The sequence below is a fragment of the Quercus lobata genome, chromosome 2 (assembly GCF_001633185.2).
Source record: "Quercus lobata isolate SW786 chromosome 2, ValleyOak3.0 Primary Assembly, whole genome shotgun sequence".
In the NCBI taxonomy this organism is placed as follows: Eukaryota; Viridiplantae; Streptophyta; class Magnoliopsida; order Fagales; family Fagaceae; genus Quercus; species Quercus lobata.
The window spans coordinates 21,056,092-21,077,789 of record NC_044905.1 but is presented as its reverse complement, the minus strand read 5'-3'; the positions used below and the strand labels follow the sequence as shown (position 1 = coordinate 21,077,789).

Below are 21,698 nucleotides of genomic sequence, written 5' to 3'. Positions count from 1 at the left end.
ATATATGTATATATTAACGTGATTGTGGTATTTTGCAACTATAGCTTCAACTGCCAGACAATAATGCAGGTCTCATTCGTATTTAGAAAAATCACTTCTTCTTCTTTTTTAATCTAAAATGCAATACCAAATCCTCTCATTGATAACATTTACCTTACCAGTTAAAAATGTGCCACTTGAAAATCATGACATTAAGAGTTAGGACACTAATTACATGTTAAGAGTTTTGTAGCTAAATTCGCATCCAATGTTCAAATCACTCCTCCTTTATAACTATCGAGTTATAAAAATAAATAAATAAAAGATCCTGTGAGTGATCATGTCTAGCTGAACCATCATCAATTGATATGCCACACCAGTCCTAATTAAATGATGTGATCTAGATAATGAATATGTTAAAAATACAATGTAATTTTGTGGTTGTATTTAGTTATGTTAAGATTCTAAGCACATCTTGAGTCTTGACGCCAACTTTATGACAACTCATTATATTAAAAAATGTTTTCAAAATCAAAACATTTTCATTTCCCCAAGTTTATCAAACCAAAATCATTGATACCATCCCACATATATCAATCTTAATGTATGCACAACGCTCTTTCTATTTCACATTGCATGATATTAAATTGTCAGACAACTAAGTATCATGGGATATCTAACACTTTTCCCACACACAACAAAACTCTTGAATTCGTGTTTTTGGTTTGAGAACAATTTGACCTTATATATACATTAAATTGCACTAGGACCCTTAGGATCTTGAGTTTAGGTTAAACCGGTTACACATAAAAGATCAATCATGCCTTAGAAGTCTCACTTGACTGTTGATGTTTTCATATAGTTTATCCACTCCCACACAAAACCATAGTACACATGTAATAGATGGATATGGATAAATTAGGACCCATCCAAAATAACTTGCTTGGATGGCTAATAATTATTAATTATTTAATTAAAGAGGTAATTTCGCACCTGTTCATTTATGGCCCATTTCAAAATTCGCCCATTTGCAATCCTGGTACGTTTGACTGCTGCGTTTGGCTCTATGTAAATTCATTTCCGAGTGTAAAATAGATTCAGGGGAAAATATTTTACGGAAAAGGAAAACATGTTCTATTGTTTGACTGTGTTGTGAAAATTATTTCTTGTGTTTGGTCTTACATGTAAAAAACCTATTTTCAGAAAAGGGAAACACAAGTCAGCCCCCAGCCACCACTTGGTCCAGCCACCGCCACCACCAAGGAAAAGCACAACCCACCACCAACCACCCAAAATACAGATTGAGAAGAGGAAAAAACCCGCCCCCATTGCTCCGTTACCACCAAAATCCACCAAAACACCACCACTCATAACACCACAATAACAACAAAATCTTAAATCAAAGAAAAAGAATATCAAACATAGAAATATGTGGGGGGTTTGGTTCGGGTTAGAGAGGAAAAGTGAGATGAGAAAATGAAGACCACCGTGGAGAAGAGAGGGAGGGTGAGACCAATCGAAGAGATGGATGGTAAGACCGTTCCAGATCGAGCTATGGTGGTGGTGGATCGAGTTCATGCAAAGGTGGAGGAGGTGTTTGACTAGTCAGCGGTGAGGTGGAGTGAGAAGATGAGGGAGAAACTCACCATGGGTTTGGAGGAAAACGGCGGAGAGGTGCGTTGGAGAGCCTGGTGGAGCACGGCCTGCGATCAGTTGTCAAGATCGAAGCTCAACCTATACTCGTCGGTGCATGGCTGGCGATCGAAGAGGGAGAAGAAGAGTTGACAGAGAGAGAGAGAGAGAGAGAGAGAGAGAGAGAGAGAGAGAGAGAGAGAGAGAGAAAAGAAAAAAAAAAGAAAAAGAAAAAGAAGAAGCTTGGCCAGTGTGTGATCTAGGCAGTGGGGACGACACGATCTGGGCTGGCCGGAGCTTGGCTGGGCAGCCTCTTGTGCTCTCTCTTCTAGCTCACTCTCTCTTCTCTCTTCTTGCTCTTTCTCTCTCTCTTTGGGTGTCTCTAGGGTTCGGAAATCATTTGAAAGTAAAACACAAGTGTAAATGATTTTCCAGGTCAAAAGGCTTATTTTATAGTCAAAAGTTTAAAATTTTCCGAAAAACTTTATTTTATATGTGCACCCAAACACGCTACTAGGTGTAAAATATTTTCCAGAAATCATTTACACCCAAAACAAACACAACAACTTATATGCTTAAGGAGGGGACAAAAGTAACTAACAAATATGCAAGTTTATTCACATAAAAATATATGCAGACTTATTATTATTATTATTATTATTATTATTTTGGTCTAATTATCCACACCAAAAAAAAAAGTTTTGAATTTTTTTTAAAAAGTTAAGTTTAACAGCAAGGAAGAGGTGAATTGGAAATGAGATTGAAACCAGCTATAAAAGCTTTATTTATTTATTATTATTATTAAGTAATAAAAGCTTTTAGGCCTACAAAAGACGGGCCCAATGCTGACACTGGCCTACCACTGATGTAATTGCATTTGAGAACGATGTCCTAACTTTGAAGCTGAGTGTCTTTTTACAGACCTTTTAAAAGTGGATTGTAAATTTGGACAGCAAGTCACAAGTCCATATTCATCAACAAAAAAAATAAATAAATAAAGCAAGTCACAAGTCCATAACTTGGGAAATTAACAAATTAATTAAATTATGCAACACCAAACAATGCTCAACTCTGGATTTACTCCGGGAAAGAATGCACAGGCATAGCTTGTAGGAAACAAAAGCTAAATGAAGAAGCTATCCTGTAGACTAAAAACAAAACATCGATTATTTCATCAAATTTATACACGAGCATCCAGCTACCACTACAGCTGGTACCAACAAGAGATGATAGAACAGTTAGGTAAACATGTATTCCTATAAAAAACTGTTGCCACCTGATCCAAGAAAATTCTCTCACAGATATGTGCAGACATGATGTTCTGAAAGCAATGATGTTGCTCATGTGAAACTTGCCGAATGAATGAATGGACCATTTCGGAAAGTGGACATATTTTTCAGATAAGAAGCCTTCTCCTCTGATCAAGCCAGGGAACACACCTTGTCTGGAAATGAGAGAGTTAGATACCAGTCAATACGAGTTGCATAGCTGGTTTACCATGTCTTAAAATTCATGGTCATACTCCTATTTACCAAAACATAATCATTAAGATACTCCCACCCGGATCCCGACCCCGACCCAAACCCTAGCAATTCAACCTAGAATCAACTGCTCTAGTCTGATGCTGAAGAGATTGTTCCATTGGTTACTCTGTTTCTTCAAGGCCTTTCCCTTTTAGGGTCATTACTATAAGAATCAGTTTTCTGTATTCTCTACCATTTCTTTACTAACATTCAGTAAATAAAAGAACAAATCAGGATATAGTCAATAATTTTAGATAAACTATCAATCTTATCAAAATTAAAGCATAAGGGCAATTCACCTTGTCTAATGCTACTGCAGCAAAGGCGATTGTCGTCTATGTAAGTTGCTTGGAGACCCATCATCCATGAACCCACTGATGTATCATCATGAGCGTAAGTCTTCAGAGATGCACTGCATATGATAAGTAAATGGAAATGAGATTTAAACTTGTACAAAGGGGATTAAAAATTTACTAATTCAACCACTTCAGTTTAATACAGTGGAAGGAAAGAAATGGTGCCAATATAATTAGCAAAACTACTGAACTCCAAGGTCTTGTACAGTTTAGCTTATCATAAATCTTTAAGCAGCTTACCGGCTCTCATGGTTTAACTGAAATATATCAATTATTTTTATCACTTGGACTTAAAAGGACACCACTGTTGGAAAAATATGCAAGCTTACAATCAATGAAAGTCATGAACAAACCAATTGGGCTGACCATCAGGCAACTTATAGGCCTCAATTGATAATAAGTCTCAAAACAAAAAACCGAATTTCTGGTTGAAACCACATCCTGTTTTCCCAGTGAAGGCATTGACAACTAACCTGTTTATGTTAACATACTGAGCTAAATTCTTGGAGAGTATTATAAGAGCACTGCCTGCATGTCGGAAGTAACTGAACAAAGAAAAAGTAATCATGGTCAAGTTCCATATCATGGCAATCGGTGCAGCAAGCAGCACCATCATAAAAAGAAGTGTCAATTACATAATTCGTCTCTAAAGGAGGACAGATGCAGACTGCCCGATACAGTTACAACACATTACTAATTAAAAGACATTAAGTGACATAAAAAGCATTGCATGCTTAATCGCACAAGAATATATGAAAACCATATATATATAACAGTAATAATAAAAATTTGTTATTAACAATAATAATAATAATTATAAACTCCAAATTGTTCTCATCCACAAGCTAGATCACTTACGATTTCTCATCACCAAATTTCCACCAATCAGGTTCATACCAAGGCTTTCCCCTGAAAATGAACAACAATTTAGATGCTAAAAAGCTGATTTCAATAACCTTTGGATTGAAAATGCTTTCAGGTTAGAGTAAGCAGAGGTTAAAATCTTCTATTTTCTGACAAATGCACTACTAAATATTGATGACAGAAAGGCAAAAAAAAAAAAAAAAATACACACATAATTTAATTTGTTGGTGGCAATATAATAATGTTAAGGTTGCTTGAATTAGCAGCGACATGCCAAAAAGAGTCCTACATACAGATGATAATGAAAATATTATTGTTCGAACTGATTTAACAATTTAAAGAAATAATGCCAGTGACATGCCAACAAGGGTCCTATATAACAATGTAGGAACAACTTACATTACCAACAACAAAAGTCCTACAATGGTGGTAATTTAAATTTTTTAGAAAAGAGTATGTTCTTCTGTCAGTCAATAATGATATTAATGAAGGTATAATTATTAACATGACTACAAGATATCAAAAAGTGAACGGCTATCAAAATATTACCATATAGGGCTTTTTAACATTATGAAATAACTAATCAATAAACTACACATTTTTTAAAACAACATAATTTCAGGTAAGCACCTTGTTGTATGCTAAAGTATGTAAAGTTAGTTTAGTTTATCAAATATCAAAGGGGAAAATTAGGCATTCAGGATGCATACTAAAGTATCCTCCCAAAATATCAATCAAAATACATCTGAAAAGGCAGTATAACAGATGGACTATTTCCATCTAATGATATCCACGAAAAATAAAGATCAAATAAAACCAGACTTCTCTCAACAGAAAGCTCATGCCCCTAAAAAATCTGCCTATTTCTTTCCCTCCATATAGTCAATATGGGACATGCATATAGTAATATCTGTCATGGATGAAAGCAATCACACTTGATGTAAAAAAAGATATAATAGAATATATACTCTTCAGATATCACATCTCCTGACTTCATACACCCAATGTATGCACCATCTTGACCACGACGATGTTCAAGAAGTCCAATTAACGCCTCTGCCAAACCAGAAAACAGTGTAAATGATGTATCAAAATTCTGAATATACCAAACTGTGATGTTCTGGAAAACTAAATGAATATGTTAAAGCATTACCAAGATCAAGGTCTACATTGTCATCAACTTTTACAAAAAAATCTGCATCCCATTTTTGAACTGCAGTACTGAGGAAGAACTTTGCTTTCTTGGGAAGCTCTTCTTGAGCCTCCTCATGACCTTCCTAATACATTATAAGAAAAATAGGTCAAACTCTATGCTTTGCATGTTCACTAAGATATACAATGAGAAGCAAGTTACTCAAACTCGAGCATAAACAATCCATCTTAAGGAAATCAAAAGTTTCTTTGCATTAGAAGTTCAATTTATATGGTGAGAATCAGTGTGCTAAGCAGTATTGAGATACTCTGATAAAGCCTAATTATTGAAAGCAAAAGCAAAAGAAAAAGAAAATAAGAAAAGAAAAGTATTCATCCTGGAAGTTAAATGATTAAGTTAAATTGATTCAAAATGTCCAAATGTCTCTGTTAAGACCTGGCACTAATAAAGATATCAAAATAACAAACTTTCATGCTTTGTATAATCCAAATTCCAAAAAGGTGGAAAACTGACCGGTTGAATTTTAATTACATTACTTACTAGAATCAAGAAATCCTTTGTTGAGCGATTTTCCTCATTGATATTGCGATCTAAGCTATCACCTCGATTAGCACTGTCAATTTCAGAAAAAAGAAAAGGAAAATTTAAAAGAGAAACACTCTAGTTACCAAAATCGTTGAACTGGTTATTCTAAAAGAGCCAGCAAAAAGAAAAAAAAGGCATATACTGATATTTAAGGGTTAAGTTGTTGTAAAAACCTCCGACCAATTACAAAACGTATGACCACTCCTCTTTCTTCAAGTTTTCTCAAGGCATCACCTGTAAAAGCCACAAAGGTGCCCAAAATACATCGCTTAAAAATAGAAGCGTATATATGCTTGAAAATGCTCATTCGCAATACAGACCTCATAGTTTAGACATGCCAAACAACATTGTAAAAATTTATGTAAAGAAAAGAGATAGAGATACAAGAGTAATTGATTCCATGTAAAAAGGAAAGAAAAGAAGAAGAAGAAGAAGAAGAAGAAGAAGCACATGTGGAGAATTATGATTAAAGCTTTGTATATCTTGACTTGAAATCAAAATTACCAAAAAAAAAATCCTCAGGAGCTTGCTTAAATATATAAAATGTAATGCTTAAATAATTTAAATATGTCTTGATTGGTTAAACTCCAATCAAATATTGATTAAAAGTGATGCAGGACAATCCAAAACAACGCAACATGAAAATTAAAGGAAAAAAAAAAAACCCTGTAAGCATGACGTTATCAAAGAAAAAAAGCAAAAGATCAAGTGTTTAAAATATTGTGACGATGATTACTTTAACCAACATGCACCCTTGTATCAATAGATAGTAATAGTGTTCAGATACAAGAAAGTGCAAGAAATGGATGTAAATACCAAGACCATATGTTAAATGTGACTTCCAAAAATATTTGCAATCTCAATATTCGTCAAAGAATGAATAAGCAATAGAAACAGCATAATGAGTGATCAGAAACCCAACTGACCTTTTGGCATCCAAGACCCTCTAAACACATTTCGCTTCAAGCGACTACCAAATCCAGTATAAACTCCAATAACAGCAAGAAGCCTTTTTCCAGAAGAAGACCCACTTTGCTGCAATTGTTTATTGAGGTACCCTTGACTCTTTGCCAAAGTCAATTCCATCTCAGCTTCCACAATCCTCCTCTCCAAATCTCTAAAAACAAACACCATAGATGATACCAATACAAACACTACATAGTGACACACAGTATCATATCAACAATCGAGCAATAAAAAGAACAATAAGAAAGGCAGTACCTGCATCCTAGAACTGTAAGCTTATCTTCAACTGTAAGAATCTTGGGTCTCTGGCAACAATAACACAGAGTAACATCTTAAACATAAATTGAATTGAAAAACAAGAAACAAAACAGACACCAGCACATATCACCATTCCTCAATTACATTTTGGGCAACATGCAGAACGACCCCCAGTGCTATCAATTTTGTATTATTGACCCCTGACCTTTGAGAATAGTCCAAATTGACCCCTCCATCTATAATTACAATTAACAGAAAATGGTCATGTGCGGTGTACGTGCACGCCTTGTGACCATTTTCTGTCAGTTATGATCAACAAAAAATTAATATGGAAAGGTAAATTTGGATAATTCTTAAATGTCAAGGGTCACTAATCCAAATTTGATAGCAGAGGAGTTAGATTGCAACTAACCTATACCCCAGGGATCTTTTTGCAATTTGGCAATTAAGTTTCTTGTGGAAATTGTAAAAAGAGTGAGAGCCTAATAAGAGGAAATTAAAACAGACCTGGAGTGAGTTCTTGTAAAGAAGATTAGTAAGTACTTTTCTGTTCTCGGCGTCTTGCCACAATCTGATTATTGCAAAAAATGCATAAAATTTGGTCAATTTGTTACTGATCCAATTCCAAATCGACTTCATAACAATAGCAGTGGAATTGTAATCGCTAATTTGTAATTGAAATATCAGAGATCCTAAATCTACATCTAGCAATGCTAACTGTTACGATTAGTTTGATTTGGCTTAACTAGAATTTGAATAATTAGAGGGAAAATGAAATCTAGGAAATGTAGAAAGAGAGGAAAAAGAGTGAGAGAGAGAGATTACCGGCCAGCAACGTAGAGCCAAGCGAGGCAAGAGAAGAAGGCCATTAGGAGCGAGGGTTTGGAGGTCTGGAGAGGCTTAGATCTCCATCGCCTTTCTGATTTCATTGTAGTCGGTAAGCTCTCCATCTCGAGATGAATAGAGAGAGAGAGAGAGTACACTACAATATGTATATGTATATGTGCAATAATTGGTGAGTTTGAAGCAGAGATATGATAGTTTTGATCATTGAGAAAATGGAAGAAGAGAAGTCAGCGACGCGTAACAGACAAGGTTTTGAAAAAAAAAAATTTTCTCTTTTTAAAAAAAAAAAAAAAAAAAATTTCTAGGAGAGATATAATAGTATAAAATATAATACAAAATACCTGTAGAAGTGCGGAGCCGTTTCTATTTGATGTGGTCGGTGGAGCTTCCAAGGCCAGGGAAGTCTTGTTTTGATGATGTTTGTTGGGCTGGGCTTTCTCCAGTGTTTAGTACAAATATCTCGTGAATTCAAGTTAAGCTTTTAATTTTCGTTAGTGGTTGTTGCACACATCTTTCCACAAACTTAAAAATCATGTTTTGAAATCATTTTGGAAAAAACTATTTTTTCATTTTAACTGAAATCATATTTTAAGGACATGATTTCACTTTATACTCACAAGTGTATAATCAATAATAAATAAATAAATAAATAAAAAGCTATCATCTAAAATTTATTATAAAATTATTGTGAAAATGTTGTCATTACTCTTCTTAAATAGTCTAAAACTTTAGAGCATCTCTTAGATTTGTTTTTTTTATGCTATATAATAAGATATCCAGTATCCCAAGATTTATTGCATTTTACTTGATTACCATTTTTTTTAATATGAACTTTTTTATAAATAGATTCTAAAAAAAAAAAAGATTTTTTTTTCCTATTACCTATATAAAAGGCGCAAATGAGCATGTGAACAGTGCTTTGTCAAGCACCTTGCTTGCTCTTTGTTTATTGTTTGTTTAGTAATTGCAATAACCTTTTTACCCTTAATATACAAGTAGGTTGATATCATTTAAAAAAAAAATGTATGCATTTGAGGGTTTGTTTTGTCTTTTTCTATATATACTAGTAAGGGTCTTGCACGTGCTATCTCTTGAGTGAGGAAATTTAAGATAGATATTTTTTTTTATTCCATTTTACTTTATTACCATTTTTGTTAATATGAACTTTTTTATAAATAGATTCTAAAAAAAAGTTTGTTTGTTTGTTTGTTTTTTTTTTGTTTTGTTTTTTTTTTTGTTTTTTTTTTTTTTTTTTTTTTTTTTTTTTTTTTTTTTTTTTTTGTTTTTTTTTTTCTATTACCTATATAAAAAAAGCGTGAATGATCCTATAAATAGTGTTTTGTCAAGTACCTTGCTTGCTCTTTGTTTATTGTTTGTTTAGTAATTGCAATAACCTTTTTACCCTTAATATACAATAGGTTGATTCCATTAAAAAAAAAAAAAAAAACACTGAATTGCAATATAAGGGTTTTGTTTTGTCTTTTCTATATAACTAGTAAGGGTCTTGCACGTGTGTCTCTTGAGTGATGGAAATTTAAGATAGAATTTTTTTTTTTTTTTTTTTTTTTTTTTTTTTTAAAGTAGTATCAAACCATATATTTAAATTTAGAATAGTTATTTAACATATGGCTATTTATTATTTTCAAAAAAACATATGGCTATTTATTTAGTGTGGATTTGGATACTGCTTATTTTACTGAAAACTGAAAATAATAAAAAAAATAATTTTTAGATTATTGTTCACACGAAAAACACTGTTCATTTGCCTATTTGTACTGTTAATGTCCCATGAACAGTGCAATAGGCGCTAGTTTTTTTTTTTTAAAAAAAAAAAAAGGAAAAATGCATTTGCGTGAAGACGCAGACGCAATCCAAACACTCTCTTGGTATGATAATTTCATAGGAGAAGGTATTTAGTATCAAATGATACCATGTCAACAATATCAAAATCCAATAAGTGTGAGACATGTTAGCAAAAAATAACTAACCCACTAACAATTAAAAGACATGTGTTAATGGGTAGTTATTTTTGCACAAATGTCTTTCGTTTATTGGATTTTTATACGAATGACGTGGTATCATTTGATACAAAATATTTTTTCATTTCTTAGAACCTATTTACTATAGACAGTATGTACTCAAAAAAAAAAAAAAAAAAATTCTACTAAGAATGATAACAAATGTTATCATCTTCCAACAATTAACAATTAAGTTTTGATAAAATATTGTCACAATATTTAAATTTTCACAATAAATGATGACATATTCTACAATTGAAACTCTTCATCAAATTAAATAATTACAACCATTTGCAATGAATATTTTGTTATTCATACTTCCTTCTTTATTATTTTATTTTATAAGCCTAATTACGATGTTTAGCTTACTTAATTTTTAATGAACACCTTTTTAAGAAAGAAAACAAATAAAAAAAAGAACAAAATAACAAAAGACATATGTTATTGAAGTTTCTACTAGATAAAATTATAAATCTAGAAGATTTAAACCCCTAATAATTAGTGTTCTCTAGGTAACAAACAGAATACTATACATCATCATTTTTACTTTCTAAGTATGATTAACACATAAAACTCAAAATACATGAAGAAAATTTTTGGGACATTCAAATTTAATGAGGCATTTTAGTTGTTGCACAATGAAATATTCTAGGAATCATAAGATTTTGTTAGGGTTTAACTAAAAGAGTAACAAACTAACAGTAGGAACTATATACTTGTTTACAAATTATAAAGGAGGAAATTATTCAACATTAAAATTGGAGGGGATGAAACTACCCCAAACATAAAGGAGGAAAGTACTTTTTTCCATAATTCTTTTTTGTTGGAAAAACTATGTGTTTTTTACTTAAACAATGTGTTTAAAAAAAAAAAAAAAAAAGTCAACCCAAGAAAACTGTGTAAAACTATGAATTTTGGTTCAACAAATTGGCTAAAAAAAAAAAAAAGGCCAGGAACACAATAAATGTCACAATATTTTTTCAATACCTTTATTTTAGCTATTGTGGGCCTTGGTATGATATTTTATAATTTTATTTTAGAGTAATGCTACATCCACAACATTTTTACCATAAATCCTAAGTAATAAATTGTTATTAGTTTTTAATTGGGACAACCACTTTAAACTATGCATTAAAAAAAAAAAAACAACAAACAAAAAATCAACAAAAGAAAATTGTGCATGAAACAGTGGATTTTTGCCCACCAAATTTGACTAAACCAAAAAAGAAGTATAAGAACACGACAAATTGTCACAATATTTTCACAATATCTTTATTTTCAGCTGTGGTAAGTTTCGGTTTGATATATTATTATTTGTTTTATAGAAATGTTATCTCTATAATATTTTCTTAACAAATTCTAGTTGGCAAATTTTTACTAATTTAAAATGGACCCATGACACTTTTTTATCCATCAATAGTAGCTTACCTATGATTTGTTGTGAAATTAATGTGAAAATTTTGTAGACTTAGCATTTTTTTATTTGATCTATAAGAAACTGAGATCTCAATATTTTCACAAAACGTTTATTTTTATTTGTAGTTGGTCACAGTCTCATATTTTATTATTTTATTTCGACTTATAAGAAATTGACACCTCAATAATTATGAAAATATTGTGAAATTTGTTGTGTCAGAAAGAATAACAATATATATGCAAGCTCGTATAATTTTTTTTTTTTAAAAGAGCACAAACCGATGGCAGAAAAAAAAAAAATGAACGATACATATTGAACAAACCAAAAAGTACTGTAGTTTTTACACATTCACCCAACAAGTGTTACAACATTTTCACAAAATATTTATTTTTAGTTGTGGTTGGTCAGTCTCATATTTTATTATTTTATTTCGATCTATAAGAAATTAACATTTCAATAATTGTGAAAATATTGTGAAATTTGTTGTGTCAATATAATAATATATATATATGTGTATATATATATATATATATATATATATATATATTAGCTCATATAAATATTTAAAGAAAAAAAAAAGCACAAACGGATGATTGGGAAAAAAGAAAAAGTGTAGCTACAGTACCAATTGAACAAACCAAAAAGGCACTATTTGCGCATTGATGCTTTTTATATATAGAAATTTGTTTTGTTAGTAACTTAGTATAACAATATATATGTCAACTTATATAAATATTAAAAAAAAAAAAAAAGCACAATAGGGATGAATGAAAAAAAAAAAAAAAAAATACAGTATAGCTACAATGCCAATCCAACAAACCAAAAAGACACTGTTTGCGCATTGGCGCTTTATATATATACATAGGCCTACAATTATTGCCGACAAATTTAATTCTGACAGCTTAATCAAATGAACGCTATGTATTGGAAAAAGTTGCAGCCATTACATGAAAAGAAAGCATTAAAGCTCACCAGGTAGATCCTTTCCCAGGATCTTCCGCTCCTCCTGGATTTTCTTTGCCCATTTTATATATATATATATATATATATATATATTTCTATTTCTATTTCTATTTCTATTTAACTATATAAAAAGCGGCTATGCCGCTCTAATGTTTACATACTGTTTATTCAATGTATCTGATTCATTTATAGTTGAAATTTGGTGAGGCAGTTTTTTTTTTTTTTTTTTTTTTTTTTTTTTTTTTTTTTTTTTTTTTTTTTTTTTTTTTTTTTTTAAGTTTCGAACAATAGCTACAGTTTCAAGCGGCACTGTAGCTACAGTAACATTTTTTTCTTTCTCTTGTACTTTTTTTTTCCTTTTATATATATTGTTATACTGACATAACAAATTTCACAATAATTGAAGTGTCAATTTCTTATAAGTCAAAATAAAATAATAAAATATGAAATTATGACCAACCACAACTGAAAATAAATGTTTTGTGAAAATGTTGTGACACTTGTTAGGTGAATGTGTAAAAGTTACATTACTTTTGGTTTGTTCAATATGTACTTTTTTTTTTCCCTAATCATCAATTTGTGCTCTTTTTTCTACTAACTATATAAAAAGAGGCAATGCCTCTATAGTGCCCCTTTTGGTGTAGTGAGCCTTTTTTTTTCCCCCAAGTTTTGAACAATTGCTATAGTGTCACTTTGGTTTGTTCAAGTGGCACTGTAGCTACAATAGTTACAGTAGCTACATCATTTTTTTTTTCTTTAATCTTCCGTTTATACTTTTTTCCCCTTTTAAATATTTATATGAACCCGCATATATATTGTTATACTGACACAACAAATTTCACAATATTTTCACAATTATTGAGGTGTTAATTTCTTATAAATCAAAATAAAATAATAAAAAATGAAATTGTGACCAACTACAACTGAAAATAAATGTTTTGTGAAAATGTTGTGACACTTGTTGGGTGAATGTGTAAAAGCTACAGTACTTTTGGTTTGTTTAATATATACTGTTCATTGCTTATTTTTATTTTTATTGTTTCCCAGTCATCAATTTGTGCTCTTTTTCCCTATATATAAAAAGAGCGAATAAGCTCATGAATAGTGTTATGAACAGAATTTTTGGTTTAGTGACTTGCCTTTTTCCTCCTTTTTTTCCTTCAAGTTCACTAACTTGGTTTGAGCTTTTCTTTTTTTAAAGGATCTTTATATGTTTACTTTCTACTTGTAATATAAGCTTACATTGTATACACACAAAAAGTAGCAAATATTATATACATTTACAAAAAAAAAAAAAAAATTGTACAAATTTTACAAATGTGTACAACATTTACCAATTTTTATGTGTTTACAATATAAATTTAAATTGTAAGTGCAATGTATATTTCTATATATATATATATATTATACATTAAAAGAGTGAATGAGAAAAGTTATAGTAATTTTGCTACAGTAATTATGGTTTGTTTAACATTTTGGCCTTTTTTTTTTTTTATTTTTTTATTTTTTATGAATGCATAAAGTTGTAGTATATTTGCTATATTATTTTTGGTTTTTCCACAATAATTTTCACAACACTTTCATAACAAATCAAATATAGTAAATTGTTATTGGTTCTAATTTAAACTTACCAATGAAACTATTTTTTTACCCACCAATAACAACTTGTAATAACCTACTACTTATGATTTGTTGTGAAAATGTCATGGACATAACATTTTTTTGTGTGAAAAATGTTAAGACATCTTGATGTTGTCGCAATATTTTCAAAACTACCAAACTGTCAATTCTTTACAAGTTAAAATAAAAATATAACAAAATTATAAAGGTATTATGAAAATGTTGCATCATTCTATTGTGCTTTTAGAAAATTTTTGTTGGTTTAATCAACTTTGTTGAGCCAAAATTCACTATTCCACATACAATTTTTTTGAGTTGACTTTTTGTAAATATTTTTTTTCTTTACACACTATTTTAAGTAAAAACACATAGTTTTGCACGTAAAAACAAAAACAAAAACTTAGGAAAAAAACATTTTTCATCCTTTATGTTTGGGGTAGTTTACAATTCTGCCTTAAACTTTAAAATTATGCAATTTTTCCCTTAATATTTTGAAAAATAGCAAATATGTCATATTGTTATTCTCTCAATTAAACCCTAATGAAAGTTTCTGATTCTTAAAATATTTTATTGTGTAATGTCTAAATTACTTCAGCTAAATTTTAACATCCTAATAATTTTCTTTATGTATTTTGAGTTTTAATTGATAAAAATTCTTAAAAAGATAGAATGATGATATTCAATGATACAAGCCTTTTGTTATCTTCTTTTATTTTATTTTTTATTTTAAATTTCTTAGCAAAACTAAGTTATTTATTGTTGGAAGATGATGATATTCGTTATCATTCTTAGAAGGTTTTTAGAGAATAGATATATTGTCTTTAGCAAGTAGGTACTAAAAAACTATTATAGTTAAATAAATATTTATATGTTAAATAACTACCCTAACTTTGTGGTTGATCGAAATTCTTAAATGAATGAGATTAACTTTTTTCAACATAATTATCAAAATTCTTAAAATTAATATCTCTTTTGATTAATGTAAATCTCTATATACTTTAAAAATAAAATGATTTATATTTTTGTTTATAATACAAATAAAATCTAAAATTGACCTTAATTACTACAATACTTTTTTTTCCATGGCAAGCACGTGCCTTGCATGTGCTGTCCTAACTAGTATATATATATATAAAGCGCCAATGCATAATGCTTGTGTTAAATGTAATGACTTTTTTGTCCTTGAAAAGTAGTTAGGTGGCATTAAGTATTTTTGGGTATTTTTGTCTTTTAGACTATAATTGGCAGCAACCTATAACAAAAGTTGATAGAAAAGTATTAATTAAATAAACTTAAAATTTAGAGGACTAAAATGAACAAAACTAAAGTTAGAGAACTGAAATGAATTTTGGTGAAACATAGAAGGTGAGTTTTGTATTTTAGCATTTTTTTTTTAAAGAAAAAACAATGGGTAATTGTCTTATATTGCTTAAGAGAGTGTGTTATGTGTAGTATAACTTGCCCCACTCTCTCTTAAAAGTTACCATGACTTTTGAGTGGAGTTGTGATGTGCCTTTGTGTTAGAGAATTTGCATCCGGGAATTCTATTATATCCTATTTTACCATTCCAAAAAGCTATTTTATCAATTACACAATACTATTTTACAATACTTCCAGCATCCCAACTTTTATTTTCCTATTCTACTCATTAAAATAATATATATTATCCATTAAAATATATAACCAAAAAAACTAATCTCCTCTCTCTTCCTTCCTCCCCCGTCTCTCTCTCTCCACCGTGAACAAACCCAAACCCTAACCATAGCAAGAACAACCACATGAAAATAGCCACCTTGCCACCACCCTGCCACTGGCCAGCAACCACCACCAACAACAACCACAAGAAACAACCACCAAGAGGAAAAGAAACACAAAAAATTGCCAAAAACCACCACCAACAACCACAATCACAAGACATGGCCACAACGGCACCAATCCAAACCTACAGCACCGTTCCACAACAGCACCAACCCAAACCCACAGCACCGATCCAAACCCACAGCACCGATCCACACACACAGCACCAATCCAAACCCAAAAACCCACCAATCTCCATGATCCAAACCCATCGGCCACAATCGATCCAAACCCACGCCACCACCTGACCCATGATACATCGATCGGAGCAAACACACCTGATGGTGTTATAAAAACTCCAACTCCAATACTCGTCCATATAGCTCGTCCTAAGGAAGTGAGGGATGGCATACGGCTTACTCATCCAAAAGTAAGCTCGTCCGTCTGTAAAGTTGGTTGGACGAGCTTACTACATCTTAAGCATACTTGGAACTATTTTTTGTTTCCTTGCCAAGACTACAAATTTCTCCCTTAATTAACACTTTCAAAAGACGAACCCCAGAAGATATAACTTCCTTGGTAGTTATGGAAGTTACCTGCGGATTCCTCGAACTCTACAACGATTGGAGAGGTAACTGCCTTTGATGAATACTATATAAGGGCTCTTCTTCAAAAAGGTATTCATTCGGACACTTCTTACAAAATACTTCCTTCTTACTTGGAATCATAAATCCACTAACATCGGAGGACTTTTGGCCGGTCCCCTCTGACTTAGTATTTGTTTTCAAGATCAAGCCCAAAAATCATCAGCGCCCGAGACTTTCAACCTACTGATTTCCAAGGGACCATCAACACCCACATCGGAGCAAACCCATTAGAGCAAAACATTGAGACACGGCTTGGGCTTGGCATTGCTGGGCGATGGTGGCCAACGGTGGCCTGAGGGAGAGCAAAGGGAGAGGGAGAAATCTAAAAGAGAGAGACGTGGGAAACAATTGAGAGAGTGGGAGAGTAAGGAGACAGATGAGAGAGAAAAGGAATAAAATAATATTTTTGTTTTTACAATTGAGTTACAGTATGATTCTACATGTAGAATCGCACTGTAGCACACTTGCAATTTCTTTTTGCAATAGTCTACATTTACAATTCTGGATGCTAAGCTCCTTTGGGCCTAAATGCCAACTTTTCCTTACATTTGGCATTTCGCAGGCCCAATGCAAATGGTCTTAGAACCTCTTTCTCTCTTCCTTGTGTGTGTGTTTGTTTCTCAAAAAAAAAAAAAAAAAAAAAGCATTTTTTTGAAAGTTCATAGTAGAACCAATAGGCATGGTCTTTCTGTCATTTACTCATTTACTCCCACAGGAGGCCTTTTAGCCCTAAATTTTTGTATGGTTTGTGTTAATTTCTATATATAAAAAGAGCGAGGAGCTTATCACAATATTTTTACAATTATTAAGGTGTTTTTTTTTTTTAAGTTAAAATAAAATAATAAAATATCATTATTAAACCAACAACAATAGAAAATAAAGGCATTGTGAAATGTTGTGACAGGTTGTTATCACAATATTTTCATAACTGTTGAGTTATCAGTTCTTTATAAGTCAAAATAGAATATACTGTAATAAAATAATAAAGGTATTGTTAAAGAGTTGTGACATACATTTTGTTGAGCCAAAATTTACTATTTCGTGCACAATTTTCTTGAGTTGACTTTTTTCTATTTTTGCTTTTTTTTTTTTATGCACCATTTTAAGTAAAAAAAAAAAAAAAAACACAATTTTACACACACACACACAAAAACACAGGATGAGTTGAACTCTTGTCAAACCTTGTTCAATAGTTAGTTTGGTCCACTTTCTCTAACACAGATTAGTTTGTTGTAGAGTCTGTTTGTCATTCTATGTTTTTGTGACCACAATTTCCATTAACATGTAGTTATTCAATGGATTATGGCATGTTCCGCTTTTGTGTAGCTGATAGTGAGCATGACTGGCGAAAGGGTTCAGAACAATATAGGTTCCTTGAGAAATGCCTTGCATCAGTTGATAGACGAAAGCAACCTTGGTTAATCTTTGTTGCTCATCGTCCCCTTGGGTATTCCTCTAATGATTGGTTTGGCGAAGAAGGCTCATTTGAAGAGCCCATGGGAAGGGATGACTTGCAGAGGCTTTGGCAGAAGTACAGGGTTGATATCGCTTTCTATGGCCACGTCCATGCCTATGAAAGGACATGCCCCATTTACCAAGTATGGATAGAGCAACCTAATATGGAGGTTCCTTAGACACTCAATGTAAACAAACTTACGTGCCTTAGGTCTATGAAACTCATGGGCACGGGTATGATATGGCAACACAAGCAATTTCTAAAAAATTATAATATGCTTTCTTTTTCTAAAGAGCATCTTGTACTATTTGTACACTTCTTGTCACTAAAAGAATTTTTTTAATGCAATTCGTTAATTTTTATTGATTGTCATACTTTTTGCTGATGAAGTAGGTTGTTAATTGCAGAAAATGCTTAGTGCATTCCAGAAATAGAAGAGGTTTCTGGACATAAAAGAGTAGAACTTTCAAGGACTCCTATTGAACTGAACAATGGTTATTGGATTCTAAAAGTAGTTCCATGGATTGGGGGTAGAATTATTTCCATGATGCACCTTCCCTCAGGTAATTCTTTTGAATTGGCACAAGCTCAATATTTTTGAATTTGTTCCATGATAATATTTGAGAATAATAGCTCCAATTTTAGAATCAATTGATTCAGAGCCATATTCAGGGATGGCTGTACCTTGAGATAACATGATACTCGATGTTTGTATTAAGGAATATACATGACGACTTTAAAAGAATGCTATCCTAACCTATATGGTTGTAGGACTTTTCAATATCAACCTAGCAAATGATTCCTTAAATCTTGTCATGAACTTTGCTGTCTATGCCTTCGTTTTCTATGAGTATAGAAACTAGGATTTGTCCCCCTTCTACAAATGCGTTGTTTACAAGTTTGATACCAACTTGCTTGCCAAGTTCTTTAGTCTGTTGACCAACACCTTTGCTAATAGGCTAGGAGTTTTAATCTCCAAAATTTGGTCATAACTTTGGACTTCATATCTTAATTCCTTTCAAACTTGTTTCACATCCATGAAGTTGTTGGTTAGGATTTTTCGCCCTTCTACATATGCATTTTGCGAGTTAGATACCAACTTGCTTGCCACTCACTTTGGTCATAACTTTGGACTTCATATGTTAATTCCTTTCAAACTTTTTCCACACCCATGAAGTTGTTGGTTTGGATTATCATTAGAACTGCTATCAAAATGATTATATCTTTCAAGCCTTCGCATCTGTGCTTGTTCCTCTTACTGCAAAACAATTTGTGAGTTGATTCACTAGCTCTCTAAAACTTAGGATCATATTTTCCATTGATTTCTCATTTCTTTGACTTTCTGCTGATATACCTCTTTTTTCCATGATGATACAGATCATAATTTCTTATGAATGCAGCTCAAATACTGCTGCTTTCATGTCTTGTAAGAATACACTGTAATCTAAACACCAATGGCAAAAGAAAAACAATAAGGGTACGTTTGGTACACTGAATGTGGATTACAACAGGAATGATAATTTTTATTACCAGGAATAAAAGGTGTTGTAATGAAATAACTAAACCTATTCATTAGTTTGGTTATGAGTTGTAACATAAGAATGAGACTTATGATCTATTTTAGGAAATATCTCATTCATACAATTATATTTCCTAGAAAATAATATATTTTAAATTTTAGAGAAATAAGTTATTTTTTGATGATTTTTTATTTCCATAATTGTTAGGTGGATATGGAAAGTTTTTATTTGGAAATATATTAATGTTAGAAATTATTACATTTACTAAGGAATAGCTATTACAACCCTTTTAGAGAGGAATAGTTATTCCTCATTTTAAAGAATAGCTATTCAAAAGAAATGATTATTCCTTGTAATAAAAACATAACAAAACTATTGAATAATTAAACCATAGGAATAACTATTACATTACAGTATTTATTACAGTCTACCAAACGTGCCCTAAGTAGTTTACAGCCGCATTTAAAAAACCTAGCTATAAGTCCAGGCTATAACTGCATTTTAAACGCAGCCCAAAACGGGTCTATAACCGCGTTTTTTACAAAACGCAGCTATAAGTCTCAGCTTATAAATGGTGGGAAAATGCAACTATAGGGAGACTTGTAGCCTCGTTTTAAAAAACATGACTATAGACCCCGCAGGGAGCTAATGTTGTGCAGTAAAAGCCGCATTTGTAAATGTGGCTATAGAAAACATGGCTATAGCCTATAGTTGTGTTTTGGAAACGCGGCTAAAGCCCGCATTTTTTGTAGTGAAACCAAAAACTAAATATAAAAGCACTTTCCATCTTTTATATTTGGGATAGTTCATAATTCCCCCCTAAACTTTAAAATCTTGAGTTGACTTTTTGTATTTTTGCTTTTTTTTTTTTAATGCATCATTTTAAGTATATATAAAAAAAAAAACACATAGTTTTACACACACACACACACACAAAAAGCAAAAACTGAATATAAAAACACTTTCCATCTTTTATGTTTGGGATAGTTCATAATTCCCCCCTAAACTTTAAAATAAAGCAATTTTTCCTTAGTGTTTGGGACATTAGCTAGCAAATACCCCATACTTTACTATCTTAGTTTTTTTTTTTTTTTTGATAATTTTTCTATCTTAATTAAACCCTATTGAAATCTTATGATTCATAAAATATTTCATTGTGTAATGTCTAAAACACCCCCACTAAATTTTGATATCCCAAAAATTTTCTTCAAGTATTTTGAGTTTTAGGTGGTCATAATGCTTTAAAAATTGGAATGGTGATATAGGGTGTTTAATTTGTTACTTAGAGAACATTGATTTGCTAGGTTTAAATCTTTTAGAGATATAATTTTATCTAATAGAAAATTTGATGAAACAATCTTTTGTTATTTTTTCTTCTTCTTCTTCTTGCTTAAAATGGGTGTTCATTAAAAACTAAGTAAGCTAAACATCATACCTAGACTCATAAAATGTAAGGTGATAAAAAAAGGAAGTATGAATATAACACAAAATTTTCATTGTAGATGGTTGTAGGTATTGGATGAAGAGCATATGACATCATTCGTTGTGAAAATTTAAATATTGTGACAATGTCTTAGCAAAACTCAGTTCATTATTGTTGGAAGATGATGGTATTCGTTATCATTCTTAGAAATTTTTAGTGTATAGATATTGCCCTTAGCAAAATATGTATTAAGAAACTATTATAGTAATATAAATTTTCATATGTTAAAGTGTTAAACACCTACCCTAAATTTTTGTAATCAAAATTTTTATACAAATGAGATTAACATTGTATGACATACATTTTTATTTACATAATTTCATACTTTTTCAAATAGAAAGTCTATTTTAATTTTATCATTTAAGAGTTTGCACGTGCCACCCAAACTAGTTATTATAAGTATTGCTATTTTCCCTTTGGCTAACAATACGTGTTTTTTTTATTGAGGGAAATTAATACGTATTTTTATAGTCTTGTTTATAAATTTGCACATGATTCCATGAAAATAAATGGGAGAGAATGTCGTGCATAGATTCCAAGTAATAAGTGACCGGTGGTCGGTAATTGGTGCATAATATAATACAATTTTTTTTTATTAAAAAAAAATCTAAATAT

The 21,698-nt window shown here is 31.3% G+C and overlaps 2 protein-coding genes across 2 annotated transcripts; one reads left to right on the top strand and one right to left on the bottom strand.

Moving 5' to 3' along the window:
* Window positions 1-2,630: 2,630 nt before the first annotated feature.
* Window positions 2,631-8,585, bottom strand: LOC115974912 (hydroxyproline O-galactosyltransferase HPGT3-like). Its single transcript, XM_031095479.1, has 13 exons — window positions 8,504-8,585; window positions 8,142-8,298; window positions 7,824-7,887; window positions 7,314-7,363; window positions 7,019-7,209; window positions 6,266-6,326; window positions 6,048-6,120; window positions 5,508-5,631; window positions 5,323-5,410; window positions 4,349-4,399; window positions 3,964-4,035; window positions 3,434-3,546; window positions 2,631-3,055 (listed from the first exon to the last, which is right to left on the bottom strand). Exons 2-13 carry the CDS (start codon window positions 8,264-8,266, stop codon window positions 3,033-3,035), a joined length of 1,035 nt encoding a protein of 344 aa, XP_030951339.1. The 5' UTR covers window positions 8,267-8,298; window positions 8,504-8,585; the 3' UTR covers window positions 2,631-3,032.
* A 9,334-nt stretch (window positions 8,586-17,919) lies between these two features.
* On the top strand, window positions 17,920-18,258 carry LOC115961019 (probable inactive purple acid phosphatase 27). The gene has a single exon (XM_031080075.1). It carries the CDS (start codon window positions 17,920-17,922, stop codon window positions 18,256-18,258), a length of 339 nt encoding a protein of 112 aa, XP_030935935.1.
* The last annotated feature ends 3,440 nt before the right edge of the window (window positions 18,259-21,698 follow it).